At 33.1% G+C, this 22,556-nt stretch overlaps 5 protein-coding genes across 5 annotated transcripts; 1 reads left to right on the top strand and 4 right to left on the bottom strand.

The window, feature by feature from the left end:
- Positions 1 to 60: 60 nt before the first annotated feature.
- On the bottom strand, positions 61 to 1,101 carry TRR1 (thioredoxin-disulfide reductase TRR1; the record flags this gene model as incomplete). The annotated part of the gene is made up of 1 exon (XM_003669321.1): positions 61 to 1,101. The coding sequence occupies one exon, from the start codon at positions 1,099 to 1,101 to the stop codon at positions 61 to 63; it is 1,041 nt and encodes a 346-aa protein (XP_003669369.1).
- Positions 1,102 to 2,254: 1,153 nt separating this feature from the next.
- YPQ2 (Ypq2p) lies at positions 2,255 to 3,223 on the bottom strand (the record flags this gene model as incomplete). The annotated part of the gene is made up of 1 exon (XM_003669320.1): positions 2,255 to 3,223. One exon carries the CDS (start codon positions 3,221 to 3,223, stop codon positions 2,255 to 2,257), a length of 969 nt encoding a protein of 322 aa, XP_003669368.1.
- Positions 3,224 to 3,826: 603 nt separating this feature from the next.
- On the bottom strand, positions 3,827 to 6,442 carry NDAI0C04650 (uncharacterized protein; the record flags this gene model as incomplete). The annotated part of the gene is made up of 1 exon (XM_003669319.1): positions 3,827 to 6,442. One exon carries the CDS (start codon positions 6,440 to 6,442, stop codon positions 3,827 to 3,829), a length of 2,616 nt encoding a protein of 871 aa, XP_003669367.1.
- A 983-nt stretch (positions 6,443 to 7,425) lies between these two features.
- ATP22 (Atp22p) lies at positions 7,426 to 9,759 on the top strand (the record flags this gene model as incomplete). The annotated part of the gene is made up of 1 exon (XM_003669318.1): positions 7,426 to 9,759. One exon carries the CDS (start codon positions 7,426 to 7,428, stop codon positions 9,757 to 9,759), a length of 2,334 nt encoding a protein of 777 aa, XP_003669366.1.
- Positions 9,760 to 10,443: 684 nt separating this feature from the next.
- Positions 10,444 to 21,711, bottom strand: TRA1 (histone acetyltransferase TRA1; the record flags this gene model as incomplete). The annotated part of the gene is made up of 1 exon (XM_003669317.1): positions 10,444 to 21,711. One exon carries the CDS (start codon positions 21,709 to 21,711, stop codon positions 10,444 to 10,446), a length of 11,268 nt encoding a protein of 3,755 aa, XP_003669365.1.
- Positions 21,712 to 22,556: the final 845 nt, after the last annotated feature.

The raw sequence follows: 22,556 nt of genomic DNA, 5'->3' as shown, positions 1-22,556 counted from the left end.
TTATTATATGCGGTAAAAAATCAGTTCAGTATTCGAACAAATTTAGAATTTTAATCTAATCTAATCTAATTCACTGACATATTTCTCTGCATCTAGGGCAGCCATACAACCAGAACCAGCTGATGTAACGGCTTGCCTATATCTAGCATCTTGAACATCACCTGCAGCAAAGAATCCAGGAGCAGAAGTCAAAGTTGAGCCTGGAACAGTTTTGATATAGCCTGCTTCATCGGTATCCACTTGACCTTGAACGATCTTAGTAGCAGGTGTATGACCAATAGCATAAAATAAACCATTAACTTGTAATTCACTTTCTTCATTAGTCTTTACATTTTTTATTCTCAAGGCATTCAATAATTTTCCGTCACCTATTGCTTCTAAACTGACAGTATTATACAAGATTTCAATCTTATCGTTCTTTTCAGCACGTTTTTGCATAATGGTGGATGCTCTCAAATAATCCTTCCTAACAATCATGAAAACCTTAGAACCATATTTAGTTAAAAATTGAGCTTCCTCACAAGCAGAATCACCACCACCAACAACAGCTAAAGGTTTATTTCTAAATATTGGTACAGCCCCATCACAAACTGCACAAGCAGAAATCCCTTTTTGCCAATATTGATCTTCACCAGGCAAATGCAATCTCTTGGCGGAAGCCCCCGTTGCGAAAACAATAGCATCAGAAGTCATTGTGGGTTCGCCATCTTCATTAAATTCACTCCATAACTTGAATGGTCTCGTCGAAAGATCAATTTTAGATATGGTTTCTGTGATAATATCGGTACCAAATCTAATGGATTGTTCTCTCATCTTATCCATTAATTCGGAGCCTGTCAAGGCCTTAGGGAATCCAGGAAAGTTCTCAATCTCCGTAGTAGTGGTTAATTGACCACCTGCAGCAATACCATTAGCTAACATACCTTCAAATAATGTTGGCTTCATTTCGGCTCTTGCCAAGTAGATGGCTGCTGTGTGGGCAGCGGGGCCTGAGCCGACAATTGTTACTTTGCTATGGGCCATTCTTTGTAGTGATAATATATTCGGCGTGCTTTTGTACAGTGATTGGATAAGTGTATTAGTTTGTATTGTTTTATACATAGTATTGCATTAGAAGTTGGTATCCAACTTTAGAGGATCATCGAATAATAATAACTTGATGTTTTCCTTACTTTTATTCAGTGTGGAGATAAGGTGTCTGATTGCCTTTATGACGCCGCGATGTCTGGTATTATTGGCATAACAAATGCAGTATCATCCATCAACTCAGACTAAACTTAAAACTTGAATATTTTGCAGTCTAATATCATAAGAGTATAATTACCGAATCCAGAACGAATCTTACAAAAGTAAAACATTCAAGAATGAACTACGAAACAAAAGAAGCGGAAAGTGCAAAAACGGCTAATTTAGTCGTAAAAATATTTTTTTTGAATAGTGCTTTGATCCTTTTGAATAATGTTTTTTTCTAAATAATAAGAGCGGTAAAGTAAAACTTACCGTGACGAAATAGTTTTACAAGTACAGAATAGTCTTATATATTTTTGTTCTCAATACCACGGCACCCGCCCTTAAAAATATGACACTAATTTTTTTCCATTTATGTATTCGAAGTTCGATCTTAAATCTACATTAATACTCATTCCTTCAAATGATTATATACTATCAGGAGGACTTAGATAATGTTATTGCTTTCTTACTTAGAATGCAAATATTGAATAAAAACGGGCGCTGTTAAAAGCAGGAAGAGGACCATTTGAAATATTCTCCTACTAGAATTGCGGCTAGTTGATACAATCTTTTACAAGTGAAAAAGTGATAATCTTTTTTGAGAATATTAATAGAAATATGGAAATAGAAGCTATTGTAATGTATTTTCTTGGAATCTGTAAATAAAGTCTATTTTCATCTAATTACTAATTACTTCAGAAATAGTGCAACATTTCTTAAGATAATAGATCATTATCTATCCTCGTATCCACTCTTTCTTGACTTTGCATCTCGTGTCGGCTACTCTTGATTCTAAAATCCTGTCATTGTATAATTCTTCAATGAATGAAATGATTAGGTATCAATTATGCAAAGTACATATAAATATATATGTACGTATGTGTGTATGTGTGTATGTATGAGTAGTTTCTTTTCTCTATAGCTGTGTGGTTGAAGTTTTCGTCCGGAGTGAAAGTAATGAACTTGGTAGAGAGAGTGTGTGTTCTCCATATTTATATTAATTGGGTAAACGATTGACTCGATATCATAATAACAATGCAGTCCTTTCTGATACCTCGACTCCTTGTCCATCAACATCTTCATTACTACACTCTTCCATTATTTCTCGTTCCAATTCTCTTAATTTCAAATCATCAGCATATAATACATAATATTGATAAAAATAAATCAAATCGAATATAATAGTGCCCGCACTCCCGAATATGAATGGCATTTCATTCTTAATAAACCCAATCTTATCATCATTCATCAATACATTACAACTTGTGAAAATACTAACATTATAAGTGATATTCCCCAACAATGTAGTCGCAAACAAGAAAGGAGACAATCCATCGGTGGACTTCCTCTTATAATTCCTATATAGTTGTGGTATCCTTGCTCCGACGTAGAAACTTGCCCCCATCCATGATAATATTGTACCGATTCGATTATTTCTTAAGACTGGAGATGATGAAGGTGGTGGTAGCGATTGTGCTTCAGCACTATTTATAGAATTTGCAATGGTCAATGCTGTGATTAAAGCAGCCCTTCTTTGACTGCTATCTCTACTTCTTATTGCTTCCAACCCGTTGGAGTTGCTTGAATGGTCATCATCTCCGTTCGTGTTAGAATTGGTGTTATTATCCATATCGATGTCAATTGTTGTGAGTAGCGGTTTAGGTTCATGACTCATAGTAGCTAATTTATTTTTATGAATGATCCCATAATAGTAATATTGTCCACAAACAAATAAATCATTAAAAAGGAAATAAATCGCCAATATGATTTGGAAGGATAATTGATCAGTTAAAATGGCACCTATTAATGATGTTATATCACCACATAACCATGCTAGTAAAAAATATGGTGATAAACCAATGACTGTCTTATCATGATATGTTTCTATTATTTGGGGTAGAAGGGATATGAAGGAACTTATGAATGAAAGGGAGCCATTGATATTGGATATGAGTGGCCATATGGATTGAGCACAATTATCGAGTTCTGTCATTAATGGATGTGTTGTATGCGTTTATATTTGATATTTCTTTTTATGAATAATACTAAGTAAACAAAAATGGGGTTTTCGATGTGACTTTCCTCAGAATTTAGATGGAATATACTAAACGCAAAATGATGATAAAACGATATGATAAATACGGTAATACAAATTTTTGTTAAGTATTCTTTACGGATACTATTTGTAAAAAAGTAAAGTGAGGTGAGGTCATGATTAAATTGACAATAATTAACGAAGTCATTTCCTTACCTAATACTTCTCTTTTATTTCTTTAAACTTTAAATATTTTTTTGTATTGTTTATTTTGGTTTGGTAAATAAGGGTGTATTAGGGTTACCTTTTTAAACCTATATTTTTCTATTAGGGCATATCATGGAAAAGTAAAGTAAAGTAAACCGCCACTGGTGTCAATTTACATATATCTATATAAGACACACTTTCAAATAAGGATTCAAACTTCTCCTTACAATAAAAGAAAACTATGCAGGTTTTTAATGCATTATTCTTTTATATATATTATATGTGTGTGTCTATGTATTTGTCCATTTACCTATACGTATATTACGGCGTTGCTTTTTCATTTAATTTTTTTTTTTAAATGGTTTCATAATAATGTAACCACTTCTTTATGAAAGTTCTGTTACTATTCAATTGTTCATCATTCGAATCCCTTGTGATAGGGATTGGCATCGGTATACAAAAATTAGCATCTTCTAAATCGTTCAAATGTTGAAAATCATTAAATCCGAAATGATAATTGATCAATATATTTATCGTGAATGAAATTGAGATTTTATAATTTGACTTCCGTTTGGACTTCAAGTTCTGGTACATTGTCAAAGTGAATATGATACTAATTATCCAAAGAAATAAATCATGATCCAATCTTTCAAATACATTCCATATTGTATTGAAGTTCAAACAGTTTGAATTTAATTCATTTTTAAATTCCGGTTTGTTTAAGAATGATAATGATTGAGCCTTCTTCAAGACATTGATATCATATTGTTCCTTATAATGTTCATTGAAACATGTTACTTGTATTTTATTTACGATATTCCAAATTGTTGATAAATCATTCACATCAAGTTCCTGTTCTTGTCCGTCATCATTGTTGTTGTTATGAATTAGTAAAAGGAAATGGTAAAATAATAAATCATCTCCGATGACTAAACCATGTTGAGAAATAGATTTCAATTGTAATAATAACATTAAATTGGAATGAAGTTGATCAGAAATGGGTTGAATATATCCGGAAAGTTTATTGTTAATGTTGTTTTCAATTAATTGGTTTATTTGAAATTCTTTATCTGTTGGGAATTTCATTTTATTTAATAATCTTAAAACATTCTCGAATGAATCGAATGAATGTTCCTCTTCTACATTTTTAAAAGTCATTAAAAATAAATTAGTGATTAAATTATTCGGTAATTTAGTTTGCCATATAATTTTTTTCAGTGTTTTGAGATCATGATGATGATGATGATGATGATGATGATGATTATAATTATCGTTCTTTAATAACCTTTCGTAGGTTGATATATTTAGTTGATCAATTTTCAATAACTCATCATTAGCTTGATTCAATTTCAATTGATCATTTGATAAACGATTTAAATTTTCAGAGATACATAAATTATGGAATGTCATTTCAATGGGATCCTTTGGTGGTAACCAACTTGGTCTTGAAGAACTTATAAATTTCAATTTATCATTTGATACTAATAATAAATCTTCTAGACCCGAATCACTTGCATGTTTCATTGATAAGGGTAAATGATCTGCTGAATAATGTCTCTTTTGTAATTTGGATTTAGTTATTGTTTTGGAATCATTTACATATAATGATGAAAGATCATTTGTTGTTTCTTGGAAATATTGTGTATCTGATACAGAATTAATACCTGGAATTGATGTTGTTGAAAGAGAGAATTGTGAATGCATTAAAGGTCTATTAAGATTTTTCTTTGCGCGTGTTTTGTTTTTATTGTTATTATTATCTGATATGAATGAAGTTGTTGAGATAGATGCTGTTGGAATATTCCATATTAACGAATCATTTATGTCACCATCAATTATTTCTAAATCGGATATTTTTTCAGATTCTTCATAAAATTGTTCCTTTTCTTTAATAATTTTCCTTAATTCTTTACCCTTTTGTTCTTTACGTAATCTAAATTTTTGAGATGGTGTCATGAACGATGATTTATTAGTTGTATTATCAATATTGTTGTCATACATTGGAAGTGAATTATTTATAATCATACTATGTGAATGTTTCAATGGATATAAAGTTTTAACAGTATTATTATTATTATTGTTATTGTTATTACTGTTACTCTTCTTCCTGTTGTTGTTTTTGTTTCTATTATTTTGAAATTTTGTTTGTGATGCTTGGGAATAGGAATTACTTCTATTACATGCTTTGGGTAAATTAGCTGCTGTAGGTGCTGAGGATGGTAAAGCAAATGCAAACGCAGATGCGGATGTGGATGTGGATGCGGATGCGGATGCGGATGCAGAGGAGGTAGTGGAATATTTAGAGTTAATAGAGTTTTGACGACTAGTTATATTTGATTTATAAGAATATCTAGTATTTTCATGTATCAAGGATGATTGTTGCCTTATGGTGGAGTTTCTACTTATTGGACCTATGGTTGAAAATGATTGAGTTCCGAAGGATAAATCCATATCCATATTCATATCCATATCCATGCTTTTATCACCATTGTCATTATTTATGGATAAGAATTCCATATTATTTATTGTTGCTTCCAATTGATTTACTACATGCATATCGATATTGTCCATGGATTGATCATCATACGTAGTATTTTCCAATTCATTAGAAATGGATGAAAACGATTCAGAATTTGTATCTGAGGAAAAAATATCAGTTGTTCTTGTTAGGATTGATTCTTCAGAGATAGGTCTTGGGTTATGATAGTCGTGGTCATGTCTAGGGACTGTTACAGCAGCAGCAGCAGCAGCAGCAGCTGTTACATTAGTTCTAGCACCAATTTTCGATGAAGATAATAATAATACACTGTCACTTGGTCTGTTTTTACCTATTCTTCCCAAGTTCAATGGTTTAGATGGCAACGAGGGGGAATTTAGAGTTGTGGCTGTAGGTTCAATGGGAGATGTTAGATTGGAGGAATCTTCCTCCTTCAGCGTATCTAATTTGGTAAATATTTGTGGTGCGGACATGATCTTTTTAGCGATAGTGGTAGGAGATATGCCGAGGGGAATCGTAACAGTATATTCCCTTTTGAGAGTGACGATGATCAAGTTAGGAAGCGGATCGCGGCGATGCTAGAACTAGAACTAGATCTGGAGAGGCAATTGTACGGCAGGATGGACGCAATGGAAGCTTGTAAGGCAATTTCTCAGTATAGAGATATATTTGTAATATCAAATATCTAGTAACCTCGACGGGATGTATTGGTTAGCCTCTGTTATGAACAAAGGGATCGACTGGGTTTCTCGTTCTCTTGGCGTACTCACTGCAAATGATGTTTGTTATACGTAGAGTATCGTTTCATTATTTTTCACATTTTCGTGTTGTTTCTTTTGTGTTGCTTTTCAAGATGCGAAGTTGTGTCACGTGCCCGGAGCCTTGGAACTAGAACCCGCAGTTGACGCCATATGTATGAACTCTAATTACGTAAATAGTATAATATATAATATATAATATATAATGTAATATATAATGTAATATATAACCGACTCATCTTGGTAGGTACAAACACTCAAATACTGCCTGCCATTCATGTCCATGTTGCTCGCTGTTAAATACAGTTACAACAACAACTGCTAAAGCTCGTGATTTATGAACCAAGAAGGCGGTGCTACCATAACACTAACACTAACTCGAGAGTAACATGTACATATGTATACATATAACCATATACTATATAACTATATAACCACATACAAAAAAATTTACGGTGCAGAAACAGAACCTTCACAAAGGTCAAAAGATTAGTATATGTGCTTGCACTTGCAGTACCAATACATTGTCTAAATTAGCAGATGTCTTCCCTTGGGAATTTTCAAAACTATAGAAAACCCTAGATACATGATACATTCCTGCATAATTATAAAACATTCCTCGTTTCTCTTCTTCGTACATGGCTGCTGTAATTACTCATATCCTGTAACAACAACTTCTTCTTCTTTGATATGCAACTATGCTATGTCAATCTCGAATAACGTGGAAACCTATCCTTTCCATTTCTACAAGGCTAATTCATAATCAACAGGTACCTACTATACGAGATAACGATAGTCAATTAACAGATGATAATAAAAAGGGTCAGAAAATTTATTCCATAATACAAAGGAAAAAAATTGATTATTTCTATAAACAAACAACTTCATTGACTCCAAGATTAGTCAACTTAATAGATTCTATACAAAATCCATTTAAATTGAAAGCAGTCATTAAACATTTACAAAATCATTATGGTAAAGAAAGATGGCCTTCATTTTTATCACATTTGACCAAATTCTCCAAAGATCCTGATCTATTCATATTGAAAACTCATACTCATTTGAATCGAAAACAATACTCCATTTTCATCCAGAAATTGAGAACTATAATAACTACAAATGATTTACCTTCTGAAAAGAAAAGACAAGAACTGTACAAGTTAATAAATTTACAATATATACTATTCTCAAGAAAGGAACCTTTCCATTGTTTCATATTACCTGATGATATCCATAAATGGTTTTTCGAAAACATAAACAAGAAAGGAAATGAAATATTCAATCATTATAAATTTTTAATTGATAATGATATACATTTATCATCATCATTACATGTACAATTATTATTAAGAAAGTTATTACAAGGTTCAGAATTGGATATTCAATTAGTTACCTTTAGAATGTTTTTCCAATTCAATTCAAACAGATCAAAATATGTCAATTCCAAAACTAGAGATATTCATTTCATTAAATTCGTTAAATTATATGATTTAAATTTTATGATTTTGTTAATTAATAAATATATTCAAAGAAATGATTTTAGATTAATTAATCTGTATTTGAAAGCATTATTGGAAAAATTGAGATTACATCGTACTATCAACAATGACAAACACCCAAATTTCAAAGAATTAGAACAAAAGAGACAATTGGCATTTATCAAATTTAATAACATGCTAATCCATATAGTAAGCAAAATTGGTAACATACATTTATTTACATCAATAATTACCTTCCAAATTAAATATTTGCAAGATTTCGTTCCAAACTCTTTGAAAGGTAATGATTCAACAATTCTAAATTTATTACATAAACCAATACATGATTTCATTAGATTATTGAAATCAAATGGGAACCAAGATGATGTATTCAAACTATGCGTACAACTTCAAAAGATAAATGCGTTCCAAATTAATAAAAGTTATCGTTTTAAAAATTTAATACTTTTCGAATTGATATCTTCATTAAAATCATTAAAGGATCCAAAATTATCTACACAATATTTATTATCAATATACCCACTCCATGAATCTGAAAAACTAGCTATCCTTTTGAATAATTTGAATTTATGGGGATGGATCTTTCATGACCAACCAATAAAATTATCAAATTCTAAATTACAATCAGAACTCCAAAATATAATGAATACAAGCCTACTCTCTGATGATATGAAATTGAAAAAGATAACTCCTAATATAATTTCACCATTTATATCCCAAATATATTCCGTATTAATCGAAACTAAATTCGAACTTATGGGTGAAACCATATATGGAAAAGAAAATTATAAAGCATTCTTATTGAATATCTATTCCAATTATAAATCATACCTTCAACATTCAATCATACCTAATGTTGCATCGAGTTCCAAAAATAAATTACTACTATGGAAACATAATACATCAATCTTAAACATCATTCTAACGGCAATTAAGTCGAAATTGTATGATACAAAATTGGCATATAATGTATTATTGGATTTCACTTCAAATTCACATTTCCTGAAAAAGATTAAAATGAAGAACAATAATTCATTCTGTCCCTTTTCAACAGTGATTTATAATAGTGATCAAATCCTAACAGAACATGATCTATTTAAATTGTTCCAAATTATGGAGGATAATAACGTCCCCTTATCGTTTAAAACTTGTGTAGCAATGGTTTTCAGATATTTAAAAATAGATAATAAACCATTAGCAAAACAATGGTATGATAAAATTTTACGAGTTGGGTTCCCAATTAATCATTTCTCTTTAATTAAAATAATAAAGGAAAATGGATGGGATTTCCCGCTTGGATTTGATAAATCATTATTAGAAAAATTACAACAAAACGAACAGAGCTTGTCACAATCATCGTCAATATCGGAGACTGACCAAGCTTTACTTTTAGATTCAAATATTAACGCACTAGAAGATATTGAGGAAACAGCATCCTTTCCTGATAGTTATCTCCAAAATGTACAACACAAAAAAACTGATAATTCACAAATCGATGAATTATTAGGATTGATAGCCACATTAAAAGATTAATTGGTAGAAAAGCTACAAAAATGCTCGCACAAAAAATTGTATATATACTCTGCGCAGCATCCCATCTCATAAATAGTAACCCCGATATTTTACGTACATATATTCTTTATTCATAATATAAACACTAGACTTTATGTAAGATTGATTTAGTTGCTCTAAACCATACCTAAGTTAACAGACTTAAGGATGGGGTAGTATAAGCTTGAAATACTACTTATACCCTGATCAAGTATAACGAGGATCCTAACAAAGTATATTACCCGCATATGCGACACCCCGAGCTTGACAATGCTTTCAAGAACTTCTAATGAGAACTTTGCAACCAAAGCTGCTTCAAAGAACATTACCAATCTTCAAACTCGTTAGGTATTCACCTTATCGCATTATTATCCTATCTACTTGTTACATAACCGACAAATAAAAACTATACCTATATATAATATACCTGAACGTATTAATAGATAACCCTGAACTATCAATAAGAAGCAAATTACATAAAACACTTTAATAATAATAATAATAATAATAATAATAATAATAATAATAATAATAATAATAATAATAACATATCTTGACATGTAGTCTCTATACATACGCATAAAATATTACATTAAGAGTCGCAAATCCTATACGGTTGCTTGCTTCTTCCTTTTTCTAAATAAAAATAGGATACTAAAAAGCTCCTCAGAACCAAGCCATATAACTAACATCAGTCTTGGTTAAATTTCTTGGATTAACAGCTGCACTAAGCATATCCAAAATATACTGGGTAGTGACAGTAGAAGTCGTAGAACTTAAATGACTTAATTGAGATACTTTCCTTACAATCAAATCAACATTAGATTTAACCATTTCACGTAATTGAGGATTTTCCACAATAGGACGATGTAAATTACTATACCATGATATAATTTCATCACGAATAAATAACGTCAAATAAGTGTTCAATTCATTTTCATGTTCAATTAATGCATTAGAAATGACAAATAATATAACAGAGAAAATACCTTCTAATCCAGTATCACCAATCAATTTTTGAATGTTAGGCGTCAATCTGAACGGAATTGGTTCTTGATTATGGAAAATTGGAGCATCTGGTGGTAAATTAACATCATAATTCTTTAAAAATGGTTTGATTCTTTCAAATGGATATCTTGATGGTAACATTTCTAACGTGAAAACATCTCCGGATTTTTCATCAATATGTATCTTACTTGGAGTTCTATTATTTATTGTCATCATATGCGATAAGAAAGTAAATGTACTATAGTTGGATGTAAATTGTTTACGGAATAACCAAAATTCTTCAAATTCTGTAAATTTAGTTGCAAAATGATCTCTTAATACAGTGTTTGGTAAGAACATGGATTGAATGGAACTTAAAATCTCAATGTTAACTAAAGTTAGATCTGGATTTGGTAACGATTTATCATGAGCAATCCTCAATTGATCAGATATGAAACCTTCTAAAGTATCAGGATCAAAACCAACTTGAGCACAGTATTTATCATATATTTGGTGTAACGTCGTAAATGAAGAACTATCATTCATTATACGAACTTGAGGTGATAATGGAATGGCAATTGGTACAGTAAATTGAACGTTCCTTCTTCTAGTTTCTACATTCTTCACTAATAATTTGTTTAATAGTCTATAGAATTGGAACATTCTTTCTTCCCTCCTCGAGTGACGAGCAGCTGGTGATTGAACAGCAAATGAATAAATGGTACCATCATGTCCACGAATATTTAATCTTCTATAAGAGGAATGTGTAGTACGAACAAAATCCACTGATGGAAGGAATCTTGCAATCTTAATGAAATGTAAATTACTATCTTTATTCAATAGATATTGTCCAGGTATTTCGATATCTTCAAACTTTTGGTGATGGAAATTACTCAAATGTGGGCATATCTTTTCCAAAGATTCCACGTGTGGTGCTCTATCAAGTTTATTTTCTAATCTTCTACGCCAATAACGAAGCCTCTTAATATATGTTTCAAAATCTGGCTTCTCATCAATAAAATCAGCATTGAATTTTGGTCTTATGTGAGGAGCCAATAGAGTTTCCGATAATCTGGCAAGATTATTCGCAGTACTAGAAGGTAATGGTGGATTATTTCTTGGGAATGGAAGACGGTTGTAATTAAACGTCCCGTCAATCAATAAGACATTGATTAACCTAAATAAATCTTCGTCGGTATTATTCTTAAAACGTTCATTTATTTGAGCAACTAATGATTCTAATGATAAGGCAAGTAAAGGATACGCAGTTTTTAATATACTACTCAATTCTTGTAAATATTCCCATGGTTGACGTGTCCCTGGACCACTCTGACTTACAGCTTCGCCCTTATCGGCAAGAACAGCCATTGTCCTCCTTTGGATGACCGCAAAATCTTCTCTAGTTGTACGCAATTGGAAATGGAGAGCTTGTGGATAGCTTTTGGCAATTCTAATCAAAATTTGGCGAACCATGTTAGCTTCTTTATGTGATAACGAGGTCAATAATTGTGGGATGAATGTGATCCAATACCATACCGGCACTTCACCACGGAAGGAGTCAAAAGCCTTAGATAAGGACCCAGATGCATCATCCATACTTATCAACCACAAAATTCTGCATAAAAGGTTTCTTGTTTTGGAACTCTTGTATAAACCGGCTGCCTGTAAATAACAACTAATGGCGTTACTAGCAAATCCAATATTATTAGGTTCCTCTGATAAACGTCGATCATTGAAATACCCCCACTGTGCCCATGCCTTTGCAAGATTTAAATCAATTTGGACTGCAGTTGCAAATGCTTGATTAGCTTCCTCGTTCGCTTTCAATTTAGATAAGAACATACCTTTCAGAGTGAAAAACTCTGCCTTTTGTCCTGTCCCGAAATAAACTAGATTGGTATTGCTAATAACATCTAAACCTGTGGTTAACTCATTGGCATTTTGGTAATGGCATTTAGCTTGTTCGCGAAGTTTTAAGAAAGCTTCTTGTATTTCAATATTAGGTAAAGTGTAAATTCGAGTTAATTGATTGATACAAACCTCTGCCATATTATGCTTACGTGCAACATGAGCGAACCTATTAATGATCCAAGCTAATTCATGATAACCTCTATACACATGTGTGTTAATGGTATTGTTACTATTCGTTTGTTGTAAAGCTGGAATCAAAGGCAAATATGCAGCATTAATGATTTGGAAAGTATGTTGTCTCCAGGTTACTAAATCATTCCAAATATCAATATCGTCCCAAATATTTGGAAGACGATCTCTCCATGCTTGGAAAACACGTTTAACTTCCTGAGCTTTTGCGTCAATATTCTGTACCGTAGTAGTGTGTAAATTATTATATATCTGAATCGCTTCAAGGAATTCAAGATATTGTTGAAACCCATGTAGCAACCACTTATGAGCTGATGTATATCTTTCTGGTAAAGACGCCCACTTATGTAAACTTAATTGGATTCCTTCATCACATAATCTTCTGACATCTTGGTCTCCCTTTCCAGTATCTGCAAATTGTTGCAAAGATAAAAAGGTTTCAAACATTTGTCTACGAGGTGTTGGAACATCCATTACACTCTTTACTGACTGTTCTAAAGCTTCACGATCAGCATGCCAATCAGCAACTCTCCAACCACATTCCAAGAGTAAATCTGTGAAACCCTCATGTTTAGCTAACTCTGTCAACACATCCCATTGTTGCAGCTTTTCTGCACACAGGATCCAGTTATCTTCCCACAAGGCATATTCCGATTCAGAGTAAGGTAAGGCGCCGCTTCTTGCCTTAACTTGGGCTGCTTCATACAATTTTTGGGCGTTATCCCATAAACCCACTTGTTCATATGATAAGGCAACATTAGTTTCGTTGTATTTAGCCCTTCTTCTCCATAGACCATAGTACATATCATCTTCTTGTAGATTACGATATAATTCTAGTAAGGCATCATTATTAGCTTCAATGATTTTTGAATTGTCGATCATCGTATTATTTTGAAACATTTCAAGGATTTTTATTGATTGATACCATGAGCCATAAGAGGTGGCTAAATATTTGACTAAATGGGGAGGTAATTCCAACGATGGAACCTTACTGATAGAATCCAATAGAATGCTAATTATATTGACTCTTGAATATTTCGTATGATACGGTTTAGAGAGAATGGCAATAAGTGATCGAACGAAACCATATTTTTCGTTCCTTGGAATACATTTGTAGATTTGTGGGAACAAATTGATCCAAGTCTTCTGGATTGATTTAGGATTCTGATAAAACAATTCTACTAATGGCTCTAATATATCAGAACTATCAATATCACAAAGTTTAGATATGGAATCTGTATGCTTCTTAATGAATGAAGACAGGTCTTCTTTTACGGCAATATGTGAGGACGGAACGTCTTCTGAAAGTAACTCCTTCAAATTCTTTGGATCCGTAATAGGAAGAGGTTTTTCCAAAAATAATTTATGTTTCTTATCAAACGACCCATAAAGTAATTGTGTTGCTTGATTTAACCACGGGTAATCTGCAATAAACTCCCAGTTTTGATCTCTTATTATATAGTATAACCTTTCTTTGACATCAGTTTCCAAACTGTTATCCAGAATTTTCATGAATCTCCTACGGATATCAACGTTTTGGGTTCGTGTTCCGACCAAAAATAGTTGTTCTAAGCGGACTATTATCTCAGTGTTATTATAGGCCTTCCTTTCAAACAATTCGAGCACTATTTCATAGAATAATTTTGAGAGAGACGGTTCGCCTCGTACCTCGAACGCCAACATCTTAGTTAAGATAGCGGCCTTCTCTTTAACGGTGGGAAATAGTTCGTGATTAAAAACCCATATCCTAGACATGCTCACTATACGACATAAAAACTGTTGATTCATGGAACGATCAATTAATAACGCTATCGTTGATAGAAATGGACGACGTGCATCGCCTAAAGACACTACCTTTGCCGAAAGAAGGCAATGTAGCTTTTCCATAAGGGTAGTAGTTATTTTGGCTTCTTCCATGGTCACGGCATCCTTGGGTTGTGAAGTCGTTAGGTGATCTTTGCACAATTTATTGAATGTTTTCATTATCGGGTTTAATAATGAATCAATAGCATCAGGGAAGTTAACAAACAAGGTCCAAGCTAATGTGACACCTGCAGCGACGGAAGCAGTATTTTGAAGATCTTGATTGATGGTCGTAACTAAATAGTCAACGAAAGCTTTGGAGGGCGTGGTAGCTTCGTTCAGAGAAACTAGAGGGCCTTTACTTTTAATGGCCTTCAATACCAAATTCAAAACTTTTTGTAAGGCTTCTTGCATATCGTGATGATTGGCTTGAATAGAATTCGCTAGTAAGGCTTGAATAGTTGCGAGGTTCTCAATGATCCAATCTCCCTTTTTATTTTGGAAGAATATATAAAGCACATCTAAAGTATTGATACAATAATATACAATATTTTCGGAGCCTAACTCTAAATTTGCCAGAAATTTCTCAAAATAAGTTAGTTTTACATTTACATTGGACCAGTATTGTGCTGAAAGTAATGAGGATAAAATAGCTAGAGCTTTAATACCTAACTCATTTTCGCTGGCACGATGATCACTTGCACAAATATAACGGATTAAAAATGAAATACATGACTCTCTCAAATTCATTGGTATGGCATAGTCCAGATTCAGTTCATCTGAGCTTTCTGGTTGGTCGTTGATAGAAGTAGCTTTGTCTGTATCTGTCATTGGTATATCTCCATCAGCATCTTTGGCTTTGGTACCATTGAGTTCTAATGTTTTCTTCTCCCAATGCAAAATCAAATTTGCGAGGTCGAGAGCAAGAATATGATTGTCTAAACTAGAGTTCGGTAAAAATGTGATTTTATTCATGTGATGGATGATATTAGATACGAATAAATCTCTAGATGAATAAAATAAATCTGGATGATTTACAAGGAATTGATATAATGTGTTGTTTTGTCCAGCGCTGTTTTCAAACATTACTCTCTTGACCCAATTGACCCATTCATTAGGAGTACCTTCCTTCGACATTTTCCTGCTGATAACCGGTGCCATTATATCTAATGATTGTCTGACAATAAAGCGTGCCTCTGTAGGCGGGCAACGTAGGAGCGCAACAAATATTTGAGTAATAACCTTAAGTGGGAAATCATACTGTAATATGAAATTTGATGTCACTAGATACGCTGTCTGCTTCACGAGGGTATCTTCAAGCTTGATAAAGTGCCAATTAAACTTAATGATATCTTTTTTCATTTCAGAAAGCACTGAAGGCATCCACTTAATTAGAATATCTGATAATTGTAACAATTCGAATCTGTAAATATCATACTCTCCATCTACACAATCTAATAACATACCATTTTTCGATGTCCAGATACGATTATATATTAAATCTAACCAATCTGGTTTAATATCATTCTTGCAGAATTTCAGCAAACTATTTGTCTTAACACCTTCATATATTAACGTCGCGTTGATAATATTTCTCGCGAAAAAGATATTCACTTGCAAATCTTGGGAAAGCGCAACGGAAAGAGCAGCATGGAGGTATTTGTTTTGTTCATCTACGTCCGGAGAGGATATTATGTTTTTAAAGATGAAATTGAAAACTCCATCAGACAATTTGATCTTATTGTGTAACAGGAAGGTAAGGAAGTCGAAAAATAGTTGTTTCTCAGATGGATAAAATTCAACAAATTTCAAATAAAAGGCTTGGAACTTCTCGATAGTTTGACCCAATAATAAATCGTCTATATAGAATTTATTCTCCCGTATAGTTTTCATCGTTAAAGTAAGCATGTCTTTCAGTTTGAACACCATTTCTCTTTGACTTCTCAACCAGTCCATACCTCGGACTTTAATCAAAGTATCAAACAGATCTGTTGTGTTTGCAAAGAAACTGACTACCCTGACCTGATTTGAAGGGATATTAGACATGTAGTATTCGAAAAAATTACCCATATTTTTCTCAAAATCATCGCTAAGATCTTTTGCTTCTGGTAATTGGATGATATCGCACATAAACAAAATCACTTGTCTTAAACCGAGGCGGTCCTTCAAATAATCCATCACGGAAGTATGGAATCTATTCATATATTTGGCCAATGGAAGACGGAAAGGAGAATCTAGTTGAATTCTTAGTTTTCTTTCCAATACCATAACTTTCAGGAATAAATCGTTTAAAAATATATCTGCCTTAGGTGGTAGAAGATAAAATACATTAACGATACTTGTAATGATTTTAATTGGAGTTTGATCCATAATATCTTGACCAAACATTGTATCTAAAACTTCAAGACGACACCATGCTGAAAGATGATCTAAGAGCTTTTTCCCAATTTCAACTTTGAAATAAGCAATCAGTAACTCCAAAAGCCTTGAAAGTGCCTTTAGTCCTGGAACAGACAATTTCTGATGGTCGGAGAGATTCATTAGCATAGGTTTTAACCCGTTTTGTAGCAATTCTTTGGGTAATTTTGGATTTTCCTCGAGAGCAGTTTTCAAAGCTTCGTATGTTGAGTCGATAATTTTTGGCGAGTTATTCAGCATAGTCTTGAAAAATACAGCTAGCACTCTTATTCTCAAATTTCCTTGCTGTGCTGAGGCGAAGACTTTGTTCTTTAAGGAGAGAGCCAATAACTTTATGCATGATACTCTTAATTGTATTAACTGCTCAGATGTTTTATATTCAGTGACTCTTTGTAGAGATGATAACGACTCATCTTCGGCATCAGCAAGAACAATGACTTCCTGTAGTAGTCTGAATAATTCTTCATTGAAAACAAGAAATGAATTAGGTAAACCCATACAGTATGCAACAGCATCAATATTACCTATTTGCATAGTGAATGATAGAGCTCTTAGAGGTTTAGCAAAAATTGGTGATAGTAAGAAATTTTTAGAGTGCTCCATTAAATCAACAATTGGAATATTGGTTAGCTCATGAAGGGTCTTTAAACAAAGCTGACATGCTTCTCTAACCCTTGCATTTGGATTACTTAATTCACAGACAATATCGGTTAAAGAATTCTGTAGATATTTGGAAGTTAGTTTTTCTTGGGTTACATCGGCACAGGTTGTTTTCAATAAGTCAATCAAGGATTCTTGGGCATCATTCGTTATGGTGACTGGTGCTTCAGTCATGGTATCTTTCAGAACAAATAAAAAGCATGCTACTAATTCGGGTTGTAAACGCTTGAGAAGTTCAAGAGGCGGTTTTATGTCTTGTAGTAATGTTCTGATACCTAGTATACCAGTGTTCTTGTCATAAAATGATTCCTTGTAGCAGAAATGCATGAATTGATTCATCAAATCAAATAATAATGAATGAGTAAATAATAGCTCCTCGTTATAAATCAATGCACTCCTTTCGTATATTTGCTTAACTGCATCGATTGCTGATTGTTGGACATCTTTAATATAGCATGATAATGAGTTTGACAAAGCGTCGACTAGAACATTGCTATTTATTGATACCTCTGGTTGTTTCACGTCTATGTTGAACATATTCGTATAGTTCAATTTATTTACAACAGTATTTGAAGTTTGTAGTAAACAGAAATGGTCAACAATATGTGACATTAACGTTTTAGCGTCATCCTTCAACTCATCTATCGATGTTGCAAAGAATACTATCTCTATCAGACGTGTTAATAATTTTTCTTGTTTAGTAAATAGGTCTCTGTTGAATGTTGGTAATTGCTCAAAATTGGAAACAATATCGACTTTTTCTTTCAATGGAATATTTGAAGCTTGAGTAATAATTTTGTCGAAATCATCTGGAAACTGTACTGATGATTTCAAGATTAACAATAGGATAGAACTTAGATATTTGAACGCACTTTTCTTATAATGGATACCAATTCTGTAATCCTCCATTATTTCTAAAGCTGATGTTATACCCGGAGTAATAGATAAGGGCACATCTTCTGCGAATCCATTCACTTTGAAGAGTGCGTCGATTTCGATATCCAATTCAGTTTCTGACTTCAAATCTGATGGTGGTTGAAGGAATCTACGGTTTCTTCCTCCCAATTTACCTAAAATTTTGACAGTCGTATGACTAATGGTATGGTTGAATGGCTGAGGCTGTAATAGTTTGAACAAGGATTTCGTAATTTCATCAATGACAGGTTCTATTATTGGATCAAAATATTCTGACGTGAGATTGTCTATACATAGCTCTAACGTTCTTAACCCTTGTGACACCAATTCTGGATAACCTTTCAAAGCATACACAATTGGTTTCATAAGATATGGTAAATATGGAGCCAAAACACTGAGACGTACAGGAACAGTTATACATAACTCGACGTAAAGTTCACGTTCATGTGGAAGACGGGCTGTGATAATAAGCTCATTCAATGACTGAAGTAAGACTTGTAATATTGGTTTAATGGTTCTGTACAGATTTTCAAATCTACCACCACCGATACTTCTGAATAAGGTTCTGATTAAGTAGAAATAGACTAATGGTTCTTCCGTAGTAGTTGAGAACTTCAATGAATCTAAAATCAATGGGTTCAAATGAGGTAATAATACAAGCTCGTTAGTGTTAGGAAATATGTTTACAGACATGACTGACAATTTAAACAGACGGATAAGAACATTGGATTCGTTAACGCTGGCATTTCCTAAAGTTTCTAATTTTTTTCTCAAGAATCTTAGTACAATAGAACAGAAATTTGGCGATGTCATTTCGTTAGTTAAAAATGATTGCGCCAAATGCAAAATACTTGGATCCTCTAACATTCTATCATAAATGAATCCAATTTCTGCTTCAAGGATCTCATTGAAAGTAGAACTATCGAGTTGCATTAACATAAATGCTAAATAATCCATTAGTTCACGACCATCCTTTGTTGTTGGTACAGGAAGACTAGGTGATGCAATATCGAAATGTTTCTTTGATGTTACTTTTGCTTGTTCACTTTCGTCTGCGAAAAATTTCAAACCAATTATACATTCATGGACTAAATCTCTGAACATGACGACTTCCTCGTATGAGAAAACTCTTGAAACAGATAACCATATTTTTGGATTAATAGTTGTATATTCATTGGATGGTGGATTGAAAACTTTTAGATCATGGATTATAGTTTTCAAAAAGGACATTAACGTCCTATATAAATAAAATGAATCTTTGACGGGATCCCCTGTAGAGGCAGGAGCCAACAAAATTGGAGCATGTTCTTTTATCTCAAAGAAAGAAGTTGGAATGTCCTCGTTACAGTCCATATTTACATCGTCATTTTTTTCCGCATCTGTATTTTCTTTTTTAACCTGTTTGCTATTTCCAAAAGATGGATCAAAACTCTCAAGATCAATATGAAACACTTCTTTCATATATGTATCTGGATCAATTTTCTCAGCCCCGACTTCATTTTTCATATTTTTCAATTTTAACATCTTTTTCTTTTCACATTTTTTATGCAGTCTATGTATAGAATGATAATCTCTATTAAGTATTTTGAAACGATGTAGATAAGAATTAATAATAACCATTAACAATTTCTTAGCTCTTGGGGCTTCTTGAGGATTTTCCTTCCCCAATTTCAAAATCCTCTCCACCAAATTCAATAATAATTTTGCACTCATAATCTGCACAGTTAAAGCCAACGATTCATCTAATAAATACCCCGTATATAACTTAATTGTCTTCTCCACGTCATCCAAAGTTAGTTCACTTCTTATATTATGAATGAAATCAGCCACAGTACTATAAGCCAATGGTCTCAAGATTTCATGAGTTGTAAACCCATTCCCAATCAACACATCTTCATCGAACAAATAATCCAATTTAGGTAAGAAGAGAGTCTTATAATTTGTGGAGAGGATATGTCTCGTTGCATGCAATAATTCCTTCCTTGCAGAAGCCAATTCAGAAGGACAATCTTGTAATAATCTAATGATTAAATCTGGAACGAATTCTGCATGATTTTGTAAGAAATCAGGTGCGTAACCTCTGATGAATACGTACGCTAAAAAGGAGGTTGCTTTGATTTGTGCTCGAATGAATTCGCAGTATATTTCTCTGCTTTTGATCTCGGGAGAGACAGATGTGTATCGGTTTCCTTGTGATTCTGCTTGTTCACGAGCTGTTTTTTGTTGGGGAATTTCAATTTTCAAAAGGTCCATTACGAGAGGAGTAAAGCACAGGAGTGATGTTCCTGTTAATTGCTTGTAAGAAGAATATAAAGTTACCATTGTAATGGGGCATTCTGCCAAAATTTTTAAAGAGAATAATGTTGGTCTTAATTTCTTGTTTAAAGATGTTTCCACTGGTTGTTGGTCGTTAGTTACTGTTGTGGTGGTGGTCTTTCCATTTGAGTTTTTAATAATGGTATCATTGTCTTGGTCTTGGCCTTGGTTGTCATTTTCAATTGGATCCAAGAGTTGTTCGTATTTATCATCTTCTATGGATGGAGATCTTGATGATTCGTTGGAAATGTTTGTATCGAATTCACGTCTAATCAATTCTGGTGAATTTTCATAAATTTGAATGATGATTTTAACGAATTGTTCCACTTTGTCTACTAGTAAGTTTTTAAATGCTTTGAAAAGTGCAGTTAATATTCTCATACATAATACACCATTTTCATCATTTTCCTTAGGTAAAGTTTCCGTCAATGTATCTACGATATAGAAGAGTTGTGATTCTGAAGGTTGATTTACCAAATATCTGTTAAGAACGTTAAGAATTGAATTTCTCAACTTATTTTCATTGGAAGTTTCATCGAATGAAATTTTAATCGTTTTCAATTGATTCAACAATACCGGGACCAATTTCTCTATGAAGAGGGCGTAATCATCTGGTAAGACGATCAATTCTAAAACATCACATATTCCGGATATGATGGAATGTTTTTCTTGTAGTGAGGTTGATTCATCACTGAATCTTTTTGAGAATTGTTCCAGCTGCTCAGAGAGCGACATGATGGTTGATTACCTCTTAGTTTTTATTGTACAGTATAAGGATTTTAAAGACACGCAAACAGTGTCCGTTCTTAGAATCGATTGAGATATTGATATTAAGAAGAAGAACAGTAACTTAGGAATGTGTCTATATGTCTCTGAAACAGCTTTAAAGTCTTGTAGATGTGAGTTTTTGACCGCTCCTGTTATTGTTTACTTCAGTTCAAATAAGTGAAATTTCACCTCAGTATTCATCGCCAACTGGTATCTTTACCGAAGAAGACGTGAAATTTCAAGAAAACCCGAAAATGTAGAAAACATGGAAATATGGTCTCTAGTATCGGAAAATAGGCAGGTCACGTGCCCTGTTTCCTAATCAGGAAAATCCCCGATAATGAGCGACTTGGGCGGCTGTCTTCAGTTCTGTGAAGTAAATGAATATCCTTTAGATCTTGCAGCTAACTAGTTTTACGTTATTCACTTATATAATGGTACCAAATATTAACGAAGTGGCTAGTAACATCCGAAAAGAACTCTAGCATATAGCTTTTTTTTGTGCAAAACTATTTCGAGAAGAACATCATTGGAAGGTAGAGAATGAAATTACTGTATATAATACGTGCTACTTGTTAAAATGATTTCCTAACTAAAAGTGAAATTTTCTTTGCCCAAAGTATCTAAAAAAAATATGTTGTAGATACTCTGTTAGTTGTTTGGAAGAATAGCTGCTTCCGAAAGATTATTTTACTTGCTTCACAGGTTTAATACAATTCGACGGTTAACTTGAGTCAACTTCACGAATATTCTACCCTCCAGGTACGTGCGGGTCAATTAGCTTGTTTTCCTCAAGATGCCTCGAAAAACTA

This window comes from Naumovozyma dairenensis, chromosome 3, assembly GCF_000227115.2.
Source record: "Naumovozyma dairenensis CBS 421 chromosome 3, complete genome".
In the NCBI taxonomy this organism is placed as follows: Eukaryota; Fungi; Ascomycota; class Saccharomycetes; order Saccharomycetales; family Saccharomycetaceae; genus Naumovozyma; species Naumovozyma dairenensis.
The sequence above is the reverse complement of the archived record's forward strand: the minus strand, read 5'-3'. Positions and strand labels throughout refer to the sequence as shown.